At 38.7% G+C, this 19,318-nt stretch overlaps 3 protein-coding genes across 4 annotated transcripts; all 3 read left to right on the top strand.

Moving 5' to 3' along the window:
* Positions 1–3,902: 3,902 nt before the first annotated feature.
* fdx2 (ferredoxin 2) lies at positions 3,903–6,634 on the top strand. The gene is made up of 5 exons (XM_005945731.3): positions 3,903–4,103; positions 4,438–4,489; positions 5,070–5,176; positions 5,263–5,350; positions 5,464–6,634. Exons 1-5 carry the CDS (start codon positions 3,917–3,919, stop codon positions 5,618–5,620), a joined length of 591 nt encoding a protein of 196 aa, XP_005945793.1. The 5' UTR covers positions 3,903–3,916; the 3' UTR covers positions 5,621–6,634.
* A 115-nt stretch (positions 6,635–6,749) lies between these two features.
* On the top strand, positions 6,750–14,606 carry zglp1 (zinc finger GATA like protein 1). Of its 2 annotated transcripts, none has more exons than XM_042213531.1 (5): positions 6,750–7,484; positions 9,421–10,896; positions 11,004–11,116; positions 12,764–12,857; positions 13,544–14,606. In XM_042213531.1, the coding sequence occupies exons 2-5, from the start codon at positions 9,434–9,436 to the stop codon at positions 13,674–13,676; spliced, it is 1,803 nt and encodes a 600-aa protein (XP_042069465.1). In that variant the 5' UTR covers positions 6,750–7,484; positions 9,421–9,433; the 3' UTR covers positions 13,677–14,606. The 2 variants fall into 2 exon arrangements, with proteins under 2 accessions (XP_042069465.1, XP_005945790.1); XM_005945728.3 differs by having other exon boundaries at positions 6,750–7,520.
* Positions 14,607–15,902: 1,296 nt separating this feature from the next.
* On the top strand, positions 15,903–17,084 carry LOC102300378 (forkhead box protein D3-B). Its single transcript, XM_005945727.2, has one exon. The coding sequence runs from the start codon at positions 16,035–16,037 to the stop codon at positions 16,950–16,952; it is 918 nt and encodes a 305-aa protein (XP_005945789.1). The 5' UTR covers positions 15,903–16,034; the 3' UTR covers positions 16,953–17,084.
* Positions 17,085–19,318: the final 2,234 nt, after the last annotated feature.

The raw sequence follows: 19,318 nt of genomic DNA, 5'->3' as shown, positions 1-19,318 counted from the left end.
CAGTTTTTTTTTTTTAACATTCAGACCAGCCGGTCTGGCACCAACAACAACCATGCCACATTCAGAATCGCTTAACTGATGCTCAGTTTGAACTTCAGTGAGTGGCCTTCATCATGTCAAAATGCCTAAAGGCACTGAGTTGCAGGTGATTGGATGATTCGAAATTTGCATTTGACAAATAAGTAGGCTGTTCGTGTGTACTTAACAAAGTGTCCAGTGAGTGTATGTTATATAATAGGACTTGTTTAAAGTTAAACAGAGGGAGGGAAAAGCTGCATTGTGGTGCATTGGAGAGAGGTGGGAGGGTGGGGTGTCATTAACAAGGAAAAAGAACAGGGGGAGTGCTGATAGGAGTAATTGAAAGCACCCAAAGTACTGCAGACAAAAAATTTGTTTTTCCATGTCCCTGGAAACATAAGCAGCACACATATATGCATGCTGTAGTTCCTGGAGATTCACCAGGTCACTGCATAACTGCAAAATGTCTCTGCACTATTCATAATGTCTCCGCTTAACTCTGGGTTAGCAACATTTGTTAAGAGAGGGTTTTTTTTAATCCAAGGGTGTGTGCTGTGTGACCACATCATTTCTAAGAAGTGCCTTGTTTAAATATTACAGTTGTGAGTAGATTAAAAAAGTATGAATGTGGGGGTGTTTGGGTTTTTGCACAGCATAGTCATCAGGAACCAAAGAAAATGTAATCTTAAGGAACAGCTACAGGCCACCTAGCTAACCAAGTCAAGCGTTAAGAAACTCCACCCAATACATGTCAATACACACTCAAACACACACACACATTTGATATGCAGAGATGAGTTGTGGAGGATGGCTGATTTCCCAGAAGAAAGCTTCGGATCCAAACACACACACACACACACACACACACACACACACACACACACACACACACACACACACACACACACACACACACACACACCACTTCTCAGACGCACAGCTAAACTGTCCCTTGAAGATAGTACTGTGCAGGTGTGTGTGTGTGTGTGTGTGTGTGTGTGTGTGTGTGTGTGTGTGTGTGTGTGTGCGTACACACATAAAGTGTAACAGTGTTTCATTATGTGGATTTAGAGTACATTAAAAGTTATAATCTATATGCCAGCGAGTTGAGTGCAAGGGCTTACTATAAAATAAAGGGAAAAAAGCAGACAGAGGTCCCCATTTACTTTTTATTGCCATCCACATGGGAGGAACCTCCACAGCCAGAACCAGATGGGGGGTTTAGTGTGCATCTTAAACCCACTTTAAGTGTCTGCTTTTCCCCAAACCATAGTTCATTATGACACAGTGAAGGAAAGATAAGAAGTGAAACAAGACTTCTAGTGATATCACGCAGAATGAGCTCATCGTTTTTTATTATAGGGTCCCTGAGGCCAATAAATTACACCTCAAGTATCAACGCAGTGCTTTTCTGCAAAAGGGTTACATGTTTAATAGCAGCTGACTTTTTGCTCGAGTGGAAGTTGAGCACAAGAGACAGAGCAAGAGAGAAACAGAGCGGCTGAGCCTTTAACCTGCCTCTAGTCATAACATCACGTCTTTGTCTTTACACGCAGTGGTCTCAGTCATACAGGGTCCTGCTGCCAGCCTGCATCGTTTCTTATCTAAGATTGCCTTCAGCACATGCAGAACAGGGCAAAACATGAATTTATTGTTGTGTACTGTAGGCCATTTACAGAGGGAAGCACTGGGGCAAAACTGTCTAATACTTCTGAAATATAACCTGCTTCCTTAATCAGAACCATATAATTTTAACAGGCTTAGACTAGTCAAAGCTGCAGCTGTGTTGCATAAGTATGTTATATAAAATGTCTTCTTTTAAACAGGTTGAAATTGACTGCCATATTTTTTTTCACATTAGGACGTTATTTATATTATAACACTGAAGTATGTTTTGCATATGTGCTTATAGCGCCTAAGTGTATGAAAATGTATTTCTACAAGACATTTTGTTTAAATAGAAGGTAAAATAAAAAACCTATATAGTCTATAATAACTTAGATGTGCCAGTGCCTAATGGAGGCAAACTAATCTTGCTGTTTGTACTGAGTTCAATCTATTCTTTTTTTTAACCGTTAGTTGATTTCAGTTTATACTGAGTCTCCTGTGGTTAAATGTAATTTGAAACACGTTGTCAGTTTTCTTTTTAAGGTATTAGTTCTTCAGTATTGTCTTTCAATGCTAGTTTATACAACTGTATAAAAGTCTTTAGCAATGACTCAGTGGAAAGACAATACTTGTTGAATATCTACTGAAACATTTAAAGACATAAATGGAAATAGAGTATATATGCAAAAACATAGATAGTAAAAGTCTAGGGAGCTTGAAAGTCAGCTTTAGGTATAATCACCTTTATTTCTCAACATGGCCTGTACTTTCATAGGCAAGCTTTCTTATACTTTCTTTAAGTAGTCTTCAGGAATAGTTCTTCAGGCTTCTTGTATTAAATTCAAAGCTCTTCTCTGGATGTTGGCTGCCTTTTGTTCTGTTCTCTGTTAAGATGAGCTCACGCTGCTTTAATAATGTTGAGGTCCAGCCTCTGGGGAGAAGCAGGGTAAGAAGCAGGGTACACCTTGGATGGGTCTCCAGTCCATTCACACTCACATTCACTAATTAAACTAATCCCACTGACTGCATGTCTTGAGACTGTGGGAAAAAGCCAGAGTACCCAAAGAGAACCCACGCACACATGTGGAGAACATGCCAGGTCAGTGGATTTAAACCCAGGACCTCGCTATGATGACTCAGTGCTAACCACCACACCACTGTTCTCCCATGTTCCATTGTGTGAGCGTGTGTGTTTTGCTTTCTGTCCCAGTTTGCTTTTACTGGACTGACAGAATGTTTGAAATCATTTTCATATTAATAAAAAAATATTATATTGGCTCTCAGATCCTTCCCAGACAGTTTTGCATGGTGGATCAAATTATTATTATTATTTTTGCATTCTGAATTCTATCAGCTTTGACATTTAGACTCAAACTGACAGTCTCCACTGTGGTTTACAGATGGCTGTAGATACTTTATATCCTATATATGACGACGATTTGAACCAGAAATGTCAAATTCAGATTCATCATTCCATAAGACCTGTTGCCGTCTCAGCCTTTTCCCCCTGTTTCCCTTCCTTAGCAGTTCCTTCTTCACATCCACCCTTTCACTGAGACCATTTCTGTTGAGGCTGAATCAAACAGCAAATGCAGAGGGGCAAGATGCACCTCTCACGTCCTGTGTCAGGACTGTGCTGGATCTTCTTCTCTTTCTTAAGTACATGACTTTCCGATACTGTTCATCTGCTGTGGGTAGTTTTCTTTTAGGCCTGCCCCTTTTTTTTGTCATTCACTTGTGCAGTTTCCTCATTTTAAGGAATTACATGGAAATCTGCCTGTGTGAAAGTAAAATATAAATAAATGAGGGATGGCTCGAGACTTTTTCGTGGTGCTGTACTTCAGTACAAATTCCTGTGATACTTAATTACATACGTACTTCAATTTCTAAAATATATGAGAGCTTTATGTGCTGACTTTTTATAGTAAGCTGTATCATAAAATTATTCATATGTGCAACCTGTTAAACAGATAAGCAGTGAAAAGAAAGTTCAAAAATGCAGCATTCACATATTAATACAACAACACTAATGACTACCATAGACAGTCCCTCTCACAGGCTCCTTTCAACATAATGCGCTCTGCCACTTTTAGCACTTTCAGTAAATTTTATCGTATATGTTCATTTAGGTCCACGTGTAAACGTTTGTAACACAGACATAATCGGCCTTCTCTCACGTGCAGCTGGTGACGCGGGGGCACCCTCTGCTGTCAGAGCAGCTCTACACAGCAGAAATGTCACCGCTCCGTTTCCTATTGGCTGCGTGCAGTCATGTGACCAAAACAGAGTCATGGCGGCCTCTGCTGCAGTCCGGTCGAGCATGGGACTCACTTTGAGGCTTTCTCGAGTTATCCCGGACTGTAGCACGTGTCCACTGTTCAGGTTAAAGTGTAATGCGAAGAATGTGGCTAATTTACAAAGGAGGGGGTCATTTGATAGTCTCCGGACGATAAACCGACACTTACAGACGAGTATAGGTGAGTGATGCAGCCTGCTAGCATTTAGCCTAAAGCCGGTGGCTTTCCTGTCAGGACTGTTGGTTTACGATAAGTCTGAATAAGTGCTCATAAGTTTTCTTCTTGATGAAGTTTCAGTCATCGGCGATGCCAGCCAAGTTTGGTCAGTAAAATTAGCAGTAATCTGCCTGGAAAATCGGTTCAATAACACTTGCGTAACTTCGTTTCGGCAATCCCAGTTAGGGATGTAAAACTTGGGTGCAACAAGTAAATCAGTCCCATTATCAAAGTGAAGGAGCTGATGTCACTTTTGAATACTCTCACAGTAATGATGGCTGTGTTGCTCTTTCCCCAGGTCTTTACCACAGTGAGGAGGGGAGCTCCAATGCAGAGCACCCTGAGGATGTGTAAGTCAGCTGAGGCTTTTATTGTGAAACAACAGGGTACGGTGATCTGCACATAAATGGATACATCGTAATACTTTTAATAAGAATTGTTATCACAGCTACTTCTGTCAAAAACTAAAGCCGAAGTTAGACGTAAGTGTAAATGGAAAATTAAAACTCACAACCAAGGCAGCGGCTGGATCCAGTTTAAAAGCACCCTAAACCATTAAAGAGTGCTTATGTGAGTTATTAATTTGAGAGCACATACTTAAAAATAAGCAGACCTCTTGTTGCATTTAAAGTTATTCTTATTTAAAAATAAATAAAATGCCAGATAAGATTAAAAAATAGACCTCTGATACTTAATAGATAAAATCATTTATAGATTTTTCAGACTTCATTATTTATATATATTTTGTATATTATAAGTTGAGAATGGTGGAATAAACTCTTAAATTATGGCCAAACACACGTAAATGTCCGTTTCTTTGAAAAACAAATTTACTTTAAAAGCTCATGTAATCTTGAATGCATCACAGACATGAAATGTTGTATCACCTGTTTGTTTGTTGCTTTTAATAATTTGATGTCTTCTGTTCAGTGTCAACGTGGTGTATATAGATCGGTCAGGCCAGAGGATCCCTGTGAAAGCTAAAGTGGGAGACAATGTCCTCTACCTGGCTCACAAGCATGGCATTGACCTGGAAGGTGAGGGTCGTTACAGATGAACTGTAGATGAACACCATTATCCTTGCACCATTGTCATTGAGATATTTGTGTCTTGTAATATTTAGGAGCCTGTGAGGCGTCTCTTGCTTGCTCAACATGTCATGTTTATGTGAGTGCTGCTCATTTTGACAAACTGCGAGAACCTGAAGAGAGGTAGGACTGCTACCAGTGCCATCTTATTTAACCATGTCACATTAAGTTTGACAAATCTATGTGATGCAGTTCGAAAGAAAATCATTATTACTGACACATATATCCATTCATAGGGAGGATGACATGCTTGACATGGCACCGATGCTGCAGGAGAACTCCAGGCTGGGATGTCAGATCATTCTCACTCCGGAGCTTGATGGGATTGAACTCACCTTGCCCAAAGTCACCAGGAACTTCTACGTGGATGGCCATGTTCCCAAACCTCACTGACAAGTGAGATGGGGTGTTCAGAAAAATTGGAGCTTTTAGCTTTGCGCTAAGCACCATATGTACTGGTTGAGTTTGGGAGGGGGGTGCAACCATGAAGAAAAGCATGACAAGGATAGAAAAGTCCATAGCAACTCCCAAGATGTCTTAACAACTGACTAATTCTACAGTTAACCACTGACAGGACAGTCCTAGGCAGAGTCAGACACTACATCTCACAGGTGATGTTACTTCGGGGGGAAAAAAACTTTAAAAAACGAAAAGATGTTTAACAAATCCTGTGTTTTTTTTGTTTTGGGGGGGGTTTGTGGCGTCTTCTCAGGCCAGCTTTAAGACAATTCAATCAAACTGTTCTTTTTTTTGGAAAAAAAGAGAGAACTGCAGGGGGAGACTTTATTTAACAGAGTTAAATCTTTTGTGCTGATTAATGGAACATTCCTTGTTACAGCTCAAATGCGCACAAGTATCACAAGATTGTTATTGTTTTGGCTAGTCCATTATTATCAATATATGCATAGCATTTACTTTTGTATGCACCATGCTCATTTATACATTTTTGTGTCTATGATGTAGAAGTACATGCTCACTGCCATAATCATCCTATTCTGCAAGACAGAAAAAAGCCATAAACAGTCATGTTTGCCTGATTCTTAAACACGGGCTCCTAAGAAATCAAAGCAGAATTTATACTGTTGAAACTTATTTTGTATTTGCTCCAAACATTTCAGAAACATTCATGTGAATTGCATTTCAGATAAAGTGTTTTCTTTGCAACTGTCAGTGATTAAGGCTTGATTAGAGGATCTGGTCCAGCTGGATCCACAGCAGGATGGTGGAAGTGGAAGCATGTCTGCTTGGAAGCTGGTGATCTTCATGTTACCATAGTTTAAGTTGACCACATCTACCTTTTACTCAAGTCTACTGTACTTGTCCAACTTACGCACAAGTGAATTGTGTATTTTATGTCTGATGAAATACAAATATTTTAAGTTGTGCAATAAAATCAGTTTAAAAAGCTATTTTGAGTAGTGCACTCATTACCTGGGCCTTCCCAAAAAGGTCATTGTGCCCCCTCAGCTGAATTCGACTGATGAACAACTTGAAACACTTGAGTCACCCAGGTCATTGCTGCCCAAGCTGAAGTTAATTGGTCAACCAAAGCTCAGTGCTTCTGCAGCAGTTGCAGAAAATGGCATAACTGGGAAGGATAGTGAGGTTGGAGTGGTTGAGCCAAATGCAAGTCGGACTTCAGGAAGTATCCCTATGAATTTGGAGCTAAAAAGAACCAGAGTGCAAAAAAAAAACTCAACTCTCAACCGTCACGCATGTGGTGAATTTAAATGTGGCTCTTGCTTTTGTGCACATTTTATTTTATAACCTCATGTGTGTGACTGCTAGTGCAAATGCACATCTGTGAAAGGTTTTAATATAGGTTGTTAAAAGTGAAATGACGACTTCAACCAGATAGCCCCCTGTCAAAGTTGGTTACCTGGTGATGACCTTAACTCTTTAGCCAGCAACCTTACAATAACAACTCAAAGGCCACGATACTGACCTTATCACTGACTCACCAACAGTTAAATAATCATTACTGGCTGCATGACTAGCTAACAGTCATTGCCGGGGAAAAGAAAAAGGGTTTTCCACTCGCGTATCCAGGCAAGTAGTAGCTACAAAATGAACAGGAGTTAGGAGTGTCAAAGCTTTTATACCCAGACAGGCTGTAATCTAGCAAACGGAAAACACCCGCGTAACTTCTTCTGGCCCCAGAATCTGATCCAGTCATAGCAACCAGCTTCAGTGGTTCGAGTTCCCCAGCAAATCGACACGCTTAATTTTTTATTTGACAACGGATTGAAGATCACGGGTGAGCGTCGAGATTGGTACTCCACATGAATGTCAGGTAAAGTGGGCTGAACGCTTGTAGTTAGTTAGACCACGAGTTTTAAACGTGTTCATCTCATGCCTCATGATAAAGACACTGTTAGCTAGAGGCCATCACAGGTCAAAAACATAGAAGACAAAGATCGATTATGGCAGGAGGTGAAGGTGATGCACGATTACAGATAATGGTTCGGAATATGCAATCATTTAACTTGACGGGTGCTTACTGAGATCTGATACTGAGTTTACATGAAGTGAGTCATTGCCTACAGAGTTTATTTAAATATAATCACAATGCTAAATTGTAGATCTGCTTGCATGCGCTGTAGAATTATGTATTTTTGATGAAACTTTTAGGCATTAGTTAATCCATGGCCTGTAAGAGGAAAAAAATCAGTGATTTCAAAAGCATTCATGTTAACGCATTAACGTAATATTAGTGGGATTTGCTGCTGCGCTCGCGACGGCCCGACGACCGCGAAAAATTTTGGCTACTCGACGTTCTAGAAGGCAGGAAGTGCAACATTTGACGTTCCCAAACACGTTTAAACGCCACAGAAAAGTTTTGTTACAGTCTTTCCGGTGAGTTGAACTAGTTACATTTTTTTTAAAGTTGTTTTTTGATACAAAAACAAACATAGCATTAGCTTATCTGCTGTAACTGCATGCATATAATTGGCCGCATTAGCTCAGTTTTAGGATAGCCTTAAGTAGCATGCATGGACCATTCTGCAATGGCATGACATTTTCTGTTTCACCTATGTGCATTAATCTATGCACAAAATACCAAAACATACGTTTGCTGTGTAAATTACAATTTTTTTTCTGCGACAAAATGTAATTTATAAAAAAAAATATTGATCCAAATATAACAGTTAAAATAGTGTTGCGCCTATCTTGTCTGGAAAAGGAAGAGAAAAACAGTTAGTGACAGTAAAGAAGATGTGATGAATGATTGACTCCGGTGCTAACACCAAAGGTAGACAAATGTCAGACCTCTTAATATAATTTTTACATTACATTTTTTTCTGACCAGATTTAATGTGTCGCTCTAATAAAACCCTGTTACCCAGTGTTACCAAAAGAACCTCCTTGACTTTGAGTCTTACAATTGACTCCTAGTATCTTTTTCTGAGCAGAATGTGTGTATAAAAAAAACAGCATTTCTGTGATCATGAGTATTTATGTCATTTGTTTGTCATTTTTATTACATAATGTATAAATAAAAGAAGTAAATAATTATCTTGATAATTAATCTTGTGTAATATTATACGGTTACTGTATCATTTTTAATAACATGTTTATAAATTACTTTCTTTGCTCGCAAGAAATCTTTTTACTCTGTTTCCCTTGTAATAGATTTAATTATTATATGAATTGTGTATTTAAAAATATGTAAGAAAAATTAATAAATAAAAATAAAAATTTGAAATTAAATAGTGAAATTACTACAAAAAAGTGTGACTATTGAAAAGCTGGGCAAGGTAGATTTCAACAGTTGTTTATTTGAAATTTATTGAGTATTTATTAATTGTCAATTTATTAAAAATAAATTGTTTTTTCTTAAATACGCAATAGAAAATTACATAGCGTCCAATTTAACCATTTTTGAACCCTAAATTTTCTTCCAGTTATATGACCCACATATTTAGGCCAAATGACACTATGCTATTACTTTACGTTATATAAAATATTTAGCTGCTTGCAGTCAACTTGTTGCTTGTGGACTATTGATAGAAACTAATATCTTTCAATGACCTGTGGTAGGAAGCATATTTGTCATGTCAGAGGTGTAAAGGGCTGAAGGTACAATATTTTGTAATAGAGAAAAGATGAAGACTAGAAGGAACGTACAGGGAAAACATGCACAGATTTACCTCTGCTAGTCCTAAAGCTATTTGTTCCTATTCATGTTGCAGACTCTGCCTCAGTATGAGTACGAAATCAAGGATGCAAGCTGACTTTATCCAGGGAAACCAGAGCAAAGTGGAACACGATTCACCCCAGTCTGCACTCTTCTACCTTTTCCAAGAAGTTTCCAAGCTTGTATCCCCTATCCACAACAGTTTCCCAGACTCAGATCTACCCAGTGAATCACAGATTAAGGCATATAGCCAGGATCCTTTAGTAATTAAAAAAGAAGAGGGTCCACATTCATTTGAAACCTCTGCTAGTTCTGTCCAGGATACTTTAGAAATGAAAAAGGAAGGCGATGCACATTCATTTCATACCTGTAATGGTTCCTGCCACCATAGTTTGTCTTGTTCGCTGCCATGTAATGAGCTGGAAACGGTAAATGAGGAGTGTCAAAGCAGCAATGTCACAACTACATCACAGTGTGAACGCAATAGTCCCTGGAAAGTGCTCAGCCTGATCAACTTGCAGTGTGAAAAGCTGCTTCATTTGGAAAATCTTGAGGTGTTAGACCTAAGTTCAGCCTCATCTGCCACAAAATTAGGCTATTCAACAGTCACATTATCCACTGCAGCACCAGATGTTACAGAAGCTGCAATTGAAAGTGACACTCTAAGTGGTGAATGCATGTTAGGCCCATCTCCTCGTCTCTTTGAGAGACAAGAAATCACACCCTCTGTCAGTGCTGATGAAAAAGTGACAGGAAGATCCACAGGAGATGGATTTAAACTACAGTGCTGTGTGAAAGACTCCGAGATGGGTGTTCAGCTTGAAACTGCTGAGACAACAGACACTGACAGAGCAGACTTGCCAGGAGACAGTACAACAGCATCTCTGCATCCTCAACACAAGAGCAAAACAGAAGTTAACTTCACTGTCAACACACAAATTGGGTGCAGCCAGGAGTGTGAGCAGGGTTGTTCTTCTAGCAAACAGGATATTTTAAATGCACCCTTTTTTGAATATGCTCTATCACAAGCACACAATGCATGTCTTAATACTAAGCTAACTTGTAATTCAGATGATGAGACTTGTACTACTCTATCAAAGCCAGTACTGTCACTAGATATTAATGCAAATCTTACTTTATCTGTGGAAGCCCAATGTGACGGCAGGCTGCCTCCTCTGAGCCCCATCCAACTTTGTTCACAATCACCATCACTTACATTCAGCGCTCCAGAGAATTCTCTCTTCGGTTCAAAACCAGATGAATGTGCAGATGCCCCCATAGATGGAGACACCCCTCCAACTGCCCCGATAAAATCTTCTGCACCATCCAAAGCAGAACTTTGGACAATGCAAAAGGAGGATCACGGTTCATCTTCGCACCAGTGGAGAACTAAGACTCCTAGAAAACAGCCTCGTCCCAGTCGTAGTGTTGATATTCAAGACCCAGACTTCCAGGGAGTGACATTCAGGATGGACACGGAGCTAGACGAAAGCAGGGAACAGTGTCGGCTTCTCATAACTTCACGATACAGGTAGACAAACACATCTTCGGTACACGCCATGCATTACAAAACGTGGTAGGAGCTTACATGAAATCCTCTCACATTATTGGTGTTTTATCCGTGTGTACCCACAACAGCAAGGAACTCTGCAGGAGTGTGAGAAAACCCAGGCTGAGGACACGGTCATCACAGAAATCATTTAAAACTAGCAGCTCAGACGAGGAGAACGGCCACACAACCAGTGTTTTAAGTGAGTATCCCCTAACTATGTCCTCAAGCAAGCTGCTCGTTTATTTTACTGTTTTTCCTGGATCATCTAACAGAAGATGCAGAGAAGAGTTTACAGAGTATTTTGCTTGTTTTAATTTGATTTTTCAATGTTAAAAATTAAGCTCAAAGTACAATTTATTTTTTTAGCATATTTCAATGTTATTTAGTTTTTTTTAATATAATAATGTGCATTAAATTAAAGACATTCTGAACAAGTGTAACAGGTCATGTTGCCATCTCAGTCTTAACACAGTTTGAGACTGGATTTGTAAAAAATTTATTTAGTTATCTAATACAGACAGACTGCATTTTTCAACTTTAACTAAATTAATATGAGGAAGAAATAGATTTTTTTTTTTTGTGCTTGCCAAAAGTGTGTCTTAGAAAATTTTGTCTTAGGAGACTTTATCCAGAATACAACACTAAACTAACCCCAGATGGTGAAACACTCAGCAAAACATCCCAATATATTAATATTGGAAATAAAAATATATAACTTTTTGTAAGAACAAATAAAATATGTAAAATACAGTATATTAAGTAATTGTAATATTTTAATGTTTAATTAATTATGAGTTATAAATAAAAGTATCTGCAGCATTACAGTGTTATAGAAGTGCATGTGTGTGTGATACCCATAATCTCCACTAGAGGACACCACCACCTTAGAAATATGTAACTCAACAGGGTCAGACAGGTGTGACTGTTTCAAACAAGTTTAGGAAAGTTGTGGTTTAAATAACTTAATACCAGAACGTGAATGTCAGCTAAGACAAGAGAAAAATAAGCTCAACTTTAAATAAATGTACTTATCATCAGGTAAAGATCTGAGTGCTAACACTATTAAAAAATACTCTAAATAATTTTTCATCATTCATATCTTTAATTTCATTCAATTTCATTCATAATTTTTCAAATCTTTTCTTCTCCTATACAAAGATTCTTTACAAATCTATAACTATTTGACATTTGCTTATGTTTCATTTTTGGTAAAGTGGGAATGTCAGTGCGCTGTATTTCCAGCATTTAAAGACCAAAGAGCCAATCTTCTCGACAGATATGCAGCCTTGTTCCCATATATTGGTCAGTTAACAGAAAATGCAGTATAAATGTTCCAGTGAAGTTGTAGATTGTAGTTGTATTTTTAAAAAATATAAATGTCTTTCGCTCAATTGAGGTTATTGTCTGGAGTCGGTTATTGTTTAATAATTCAATAAAGTTTTTGAGGCGTAAAATTACAAATGTATCTTTAACCTCCTAAGACCTGAACTCTTTCATGGCATGCATTTTTAATTTCTCTTTGCTATTTGGGCTGATTGGGAGCTGATAAATGTAAAAATAAAGAATCATCTTTTTACCTGATGTAGTTTCCGAGAGGAGGATATCAGGACCTTGTAGAGCGAAATTTAGTATTGTGGTCTAGACAACCCAAAATGTGATGTCCACATATGTGGACACCAGGTCCTAGGAGGTTAAATGATTTTTGCAAATGTAGTCGCAATGTTTGGTTGCATTAAAACACTTCCTTAATTCAGATAAAAAAAAATATGCTTGGAAATAAGTGATTTAAGCGCACTCAGTTCAGTTTTACTGCTATTTGCTTAATCTTTCATTTCTGTTTCACTAGAGGGCAAAGTTTGTGCATCATGCTGCACCAGGAAGACCCCCATGTGGAGAGATGCCGAGGACGGGACTCCACTGTGCAATGCCTGTGGGATAAGGTAGCTCGATATTCAATATTCAATGTCTTAAACACTGAAGCTGTGCATTAGGGCTGATCACAATAATCAGTTGGATTATTGTGATTTTTAACAGAGTCTAAAATTTTCTTTGAGTCCACATTGATGATGTTGAATTATAGCTTAAAGGAATTAATATATTCTAACTTGTATTTTGTGGAATCCTGTTCCAAATCAGTTTGTGTTGATGTTTACTTATTTTGCCAGCATTTTTCATCATGTTTTGAGCAGTCAGTTGCCACAACACTGTGCAGTTAAACAAGTTCAGGCCTCACAAACAACAGAAACGATCAACTTATTTTTTTCCATTCTCACAAGAGTCTGACTGCACCTTACAGAAACTTTACTTCATGCATGACTTCCCAGACTAATGCATTAATCTCATGATTGCATGAAACTGTATGTTAGTACTCACTGGCTCATAATTTCTCTTTCAGAAATAAACACAGGTTAGCTTTGGAAATAAGGAGTAGTGCTGGGCTCAAAAGAATGTGCAGATAATCTACTTTGGAAAAGTATCAAATGTCCATGTTTGTAAAATACCTTGTAGTATTATTATAAATCAGTCATCTGCCTATGATAATTTGACTAAATAGCATTTATGCACCTGAGCATTAAAGGGCAAATAGTTGAACCACCACTGCATTTTTTTTCTCTTACTTTTGAAGGTATAAGAAGTACAGGGTGCGCTGTGTCAACTGCTGGCATATCCCTCGGAAAGAGGGCAACTCCAACTCGTGCTGCCTCAAGTGTGGAAACTTTGTGAGGCTGACCTCAGCTCAGCGGAAACACACCACCTAGGGAACTTGCACACAGCGCAGGTTTTTATGCCCACATGTGACAGAGCTTTGCACAGACGCACACAACAGTTTGAAACAATACTCGCTGCTCTCGTAAATCTTTACAGTTCACTACAGATATGACTACCTCTTACCTGACTCAAGGTATTTAAATTCGTTTTACTGTTATAGCACTGTACCTCAGACAATAGTACACATTTACCTCTATGACTGTGTGCGTCAAAAAAAGTAATAATAAAACAACTTGTAAAACATTTAAATTTGTATGGAGAAAAAAGTCTTTTCTGTACTGATCCTATTTCTGCTCCTTAATTTGTATTTAGCATGTGTGATGGAGCTTAGAAGGTTTGCTTTTTGTTTTTTGTTTTTTGTTTTTTCACCAAGAGGGATATACTGAGGACGCACAGACTTTGTAGCAGAGCTGAGAATCCTTTATACAAATAAATGGGATACTGAAGGACCACTGTCAGAAAGTGACGCATTCAGTGGAAAGTTTAGTCGTGAAAATTTTCATCGAAATAGCTTCAGTGTCGCTTACATATAATGGTCAGTAGTACCCGACAGCTGTAATAGAAAGTTATTTCTGTACAGGCCCTGAGCTCAGTGCTGCTTTTCACTGTTATTAACTGTAAAACACTCCTACTGCTCCTAATCCTGACAGCGACAGTTCAGTTACTAAGTTCATCAGATACATTTAGTTGAACAAGTTAAATCAAGCTATTTATTTTGTTGTCTTTGTTGTTTTTTCTAATTGTGGTTGTAATAAGTGGTCACTTTTCTTTGGTATTTATTTGGGCCATTGTTTCTGAGCATTATTTTATTTGGCTTGTTAAATCGGTGTGTAGATTTCCTTAGTATTGCTGGTTTCTGTGAGATGGGGAAAAGGGGTTTTGTGTGTGTTTGCATGGGTTTTTGTTTGTATTAAATTCATGAACAAACCTGTGTCTCCCCGTTCTTCATTTAAGAATTTAGCTTAGTATTGCAGTGACTGTAAAATGATAAATTGGTTTCAAATGGGTGCACATATCAAATTAAAGTACAGTGAGAGGGAAGAAAGGTTCAGTAATGAGGCTTCCCACAGTTCCTTCAGCCCACCATGCACTACAGGCCTGCTGGCCAAGTGGGTGGCCTCGCACGGATTGATACAGTGCGGCTATTATTTCAAAATGGATTACGTCTTCTTGAGTTGGCTCTCTTGCCATGTGCTAAACCATCCAGCAAAGAGCAATACTGAAGGAAATGAGCGCTATGTAAGCCAAGGACATAAAAGAGAGCTCAAGCTCAATGAAATTCATATGCCTGCTCTTATTTTACATTACACATGCTCCAAAACGTCTCACCTGCTGCGGTCATTTAAACATCAGCTATAATCAATAATGAATGAATGTGCACAAATCAAATTTTATGGTACTTGGCAGCCTGTCCAGCTTTGTACTTCTGATACTGGAGTGCAGTTCAAAGACGAGCCTTATGCATTTACTCAGTTACGTTTGCTTAAAGACCTCTGTGGAGATTTATTCATTTTAATTGTTGCTGAAACATTATGGGTACATAAAATACGGCTAATTGTTCAATTAGCAGATAGTAGATAAAATGGCTAAGCCTGGCTCTCCAACCCTATTGTACAATGTTAAGGCCGAAATACTTTTTCTGTTTTGCTTTTGCAGTTTCACTTTAATTAGAAGGCATTGTTTTACTGCTTTATGTATACCGTTCATCAAATCTAGCAAATGAAATGTATTAAGTCTTTTTTTTATAGTCGCAAAGTTCTGTACACAAAAAGGGTACAATAAATAAGAACACGAAGTGGCATAATAGCCAAGAAAAAGAACAACTTAATCGGTACACACGCAACGATTACTGAGTCAGAAAACTGTGTAGATCCCCAAAAAGTTTAATAAATAAATAATATGCATCATGGACGTGCAGTTTAAATGTACTTGAAAGCAAATCACAACAGTAAAAAACAACATATAAAGAAGGAAGAAAAGAATAAAATTAAGACCTTTATTTTTTTTTAAAACAAACAACTATAGTTAAAGCGTGTATACACTGGAGAAAATATGCACGAGTTAGTGTAATTAGTGTAACCACGCCTTCAGTATCATCATTTAATTTCTCTATCTTTGATTAAATAAAGTGTTTCCCCCCCACAGCTTCAGGTTTGTGGATACCTGCAGCTGTGTTAAAACAGACTGCGTGAGGAGGAGGGGGAAGTTCGGAGTGGGAGGCTCAAAAGTCAGGATGCAGTCAGATGCGCGACTTTTTTTGTGAATGAAAGGAAACGAGGGGGTCTCCACTTTCTGTCCTAGACAGGCACTGAATCTCGCCCGCTGGGGCCTACCGGACAGTCCGGATCATGACGCTGGACAACAAGCCCATGGATGAGGCGGACATTGAAGTGGGGGGCCAGGCGGACTGCAGAGAAGTTGTGAGGAGGACAGATGTATCAGTGTTCGGGGAGAGTAATGTAGACTTGGAGCGACGGCCTTCATCCTTTTCTCCTGGCGTGCAGGGAGAGGACGACTTTGAAGTCCGACTGCAGGAGGGTCCCGGAAGGAGAATTACCTCGGTGAAGCCTCCGTACTCTTATATCGCTCTCATCACCATGGCCATCCTCCAAAGCCCCAAAAAGAGGCTCACTCTCAGTGAGATATGCGATTTTATCAGCCAGCGCTTTGTTTATTATCGGGAGAAGTTCCCTTCGTGGCAAAACTCAATCCGTCACAACTTGTCTTTGAATGACTGCTTTGTCAAAATGCCCCGGGAACCCGGGAACCCAGGCAAGGGGAATTACTGGACTCTGGATCCCATGTCGGCGGATATGTTTGAAAATGGGAGTTTTCTTCGTCGCAGGAAACGCTTTAAGCGGCAAAGTTTATATTTGGCACCGATGAAAGGCTCCAGGGCGCAGGAGCTCACTTTGATGCCCGTTTTTCCTCTCCTCGGAGTGCGCAGGGTGGTCTCTAGTCTCCAGAGTCCCGATTTGTACCGAGATCAGGATCTAGAAAGTGGTTTCGAGTCCCGGGTTATCCCCAACAGACCACCTGTAAGCAGCGTCACACCTGCGCTTTCCTCGATCCTCTCCAAAAATTTCCCTTCTTGTCAAAACTTGGAACATTTGGACGCCGGATGCTGCGCCGCTGTGCGATCTTTGCCTCCGACCTCCTGCCTCCTGCATCCCGTTTCACTCCACGGAATGATACCCAACTTCACTCTTTCGCAGCTGCCTGCTTTTCCCGACGGGATCTTTAAGATTTCGTCTAGTTTAATTTAATCTAATGATGTGCGCCTGATCTGAGACCGACAAGGCTACCAAATACTGAATCTGATTCCCTGAAGTAAATGCTTTCAACACGGATGTTTTTAAAATCTTTCAGTGTGTTTGGAATAAAATGGATCATTTTAATTTCGTGTGTGCACTTTTTATTACAATTATTTGTTACACCAGAATGTGTATAAGATTAAAAAGACTATATCAAATGAACCCGGTTCATATAAATGCATTCAGCTATGTTTTTAATTATTACTGCTTAATTTTAAATCTTTTTTACGACTGAATACAACTAAAGTCTAGACTTAAATGACAAATTTGTAGGATTTTAAATAAAATTGTGAAAACAACGAGAAATTTTAAAAAAAAGTTTAATATTCTTAATTTTACTTGACGATGATAAATCATAAAGAGACTGTTTAGGCTTATACAAATATTAATGACAATATCCATCATTGTGTGGCAAATGGGCCATTTGATTTTGTATCATTTTAAGATAAAAGAATACGTATGTTTCAATAATTTAAATACACTGATTATTCTGAACACCTACAGTCTGCGCCTACAGCGTTCACAGTTCAACTATCGATCTATCTGAAGAACAGGATGATCAGTTCCCGGTGTTGTGTCGTGATTATTTAGATTATTTTGTGGTGGGTGACTGGTTTGCTACCTTTAGAATGAAAGAACACAAGACATCTGGGCATGTACACGTGTTATCCTTCCCTTTTCTGTTTAGCTTTGGCCGGTTTGAGTGCATATATATATTCGCTCACATCCTACTGCAAACCAGGCCTTCTTTATTAAAACCACGTCTTCATTTTTCAAAACACTTCTGTCAGGCGAGCTAATAGTCACGTTTTTGCTTTGTGGTGTACTCCAGCCTGTACACAGCAAGAATATTATTCACTCAATCAACGGGCTGCTGGGTATTATTACAAGTTATGCCTCGTCTTTATTTAGAAGTTCTCCGTGGTGTTTGATATGCAGAGATGAGTTGTGGAGGATGGCTGATTTCCCAGAAGAAAGCTTCGGATCCAAACACACACACACACACACACACACACACACACACACACACACACACACACACACACACACACACACAGCAAAATAGGAACAATTATGAATAAAATGTGCAGAATTATCAAGATCAGAGGCCCTTTGGCACTTTCTTTCTAGAGAAATGCAGAAATATGTATAAACCATTTCATTATTGTAGGTCTGAGAGGAGTTAACCATTTAATTTGCAAATGTGCAACTCATCAAAAGAAAAGGCATGTTTGCGTGTATGCTGTGTTTGAAAAATGGTGGCATTGGTTCTTAAACTGACATATAAAACTGACATATAAAAAGCACCATGCGTCAGTAAGAGATTAGAACAAATTTCCTCTATATCCTGCCAATATTAGTAATGCATATAGTCTCTATAAAGAGTGCATAAACCTAACCTCTACACTCAGATCTATAACAATCATCTATTGTTCTATTTTTGTAATTGTACTCGTTGTTGAATGCTTTAATTCTAAAGGTGCACAGATAATTTACAGTATTTGTGAAATAAAATAATAGTTTTACAAATTTCAGGAGTTTTGCTCATGATTTTAAATTCTTGAAGATGAAAGAATGTGATCAACATGGACTGGACAAGTTGCTCTTAGGAACCATGTTTCTGAATCCATGACAGGTAATCTCTACTAAGAAGTTTGATGTGTCCCATAAATGGTCTTTTACCATGTTTTAACATCTGTCTTTAACTAAAATCACCCTCAGGGTACAGTCTGCTTTTCATACTCAGTTCTACTGAGTTTTATTCGGCTACAGCTGTGCAGCAAGTGGAAGACTTTATTGAAGGAGTGGAATTTAATGAGTCAACATTTTACTTATTTCAATTTACTATTTATTCATTCTTGAATATGATTAACCTTTCATCTCCTTTTCTCTTTTGTTTCTTGCAACAGGCTTTCGTTTAGGACAAAGAAAGTGATGTTAATATTTGCAGTAAAAATAAATGAATAATCATCTAGGCTCTTTGTGATGCTCCATAAATCCTCAGTTCTTTTTACCAGTAAGAGACAAAGTGGGTTTGGACATGAAATGTTATCACAGCAACAGCACGCGATGAGAGAACACCACAGAAATAGTCCTTGTTGTCCTGTTTTTGGCTGCTCTCCCTCAGTCACTCCTAACCCTGTTCAAGGAAGGATTGTTATGGCTCCATTTGTTTCACGTCTCCTTTCAAACTGCTGCACTTTCTCGATAAACAGCAGAGAGGATATTTCCAGCACTTTCAGAAGGATGACAGCAAATATCTGCACTGCTAAAGCTTCTGTGGCATCTTTCAATAAGTGGAAATTTAGTTTCAATTC

Source organism: Haplochromis burtoni, unplaced genomic scaffold (assembly GCF_018398535.1).
Source record: "Haplochromis burtoni strain Fernald_Lab_line unplaced genomic scaffold, NCSU_Asbu1 Contig_448, whole genome shotgun sequence".
Classification (NCBI taxonomy): Eukaryota; Metazoa; Chordata; class Actinopteri; order Cichliformes; family Cichlidae; genus Haplochromis; species Haplochromis burtoni.
The sequence above is the reverse complement of the archived record's forward strand: the minus strand, read 5'-3'. Positions and strand labels throughout refer to the sequence as shown.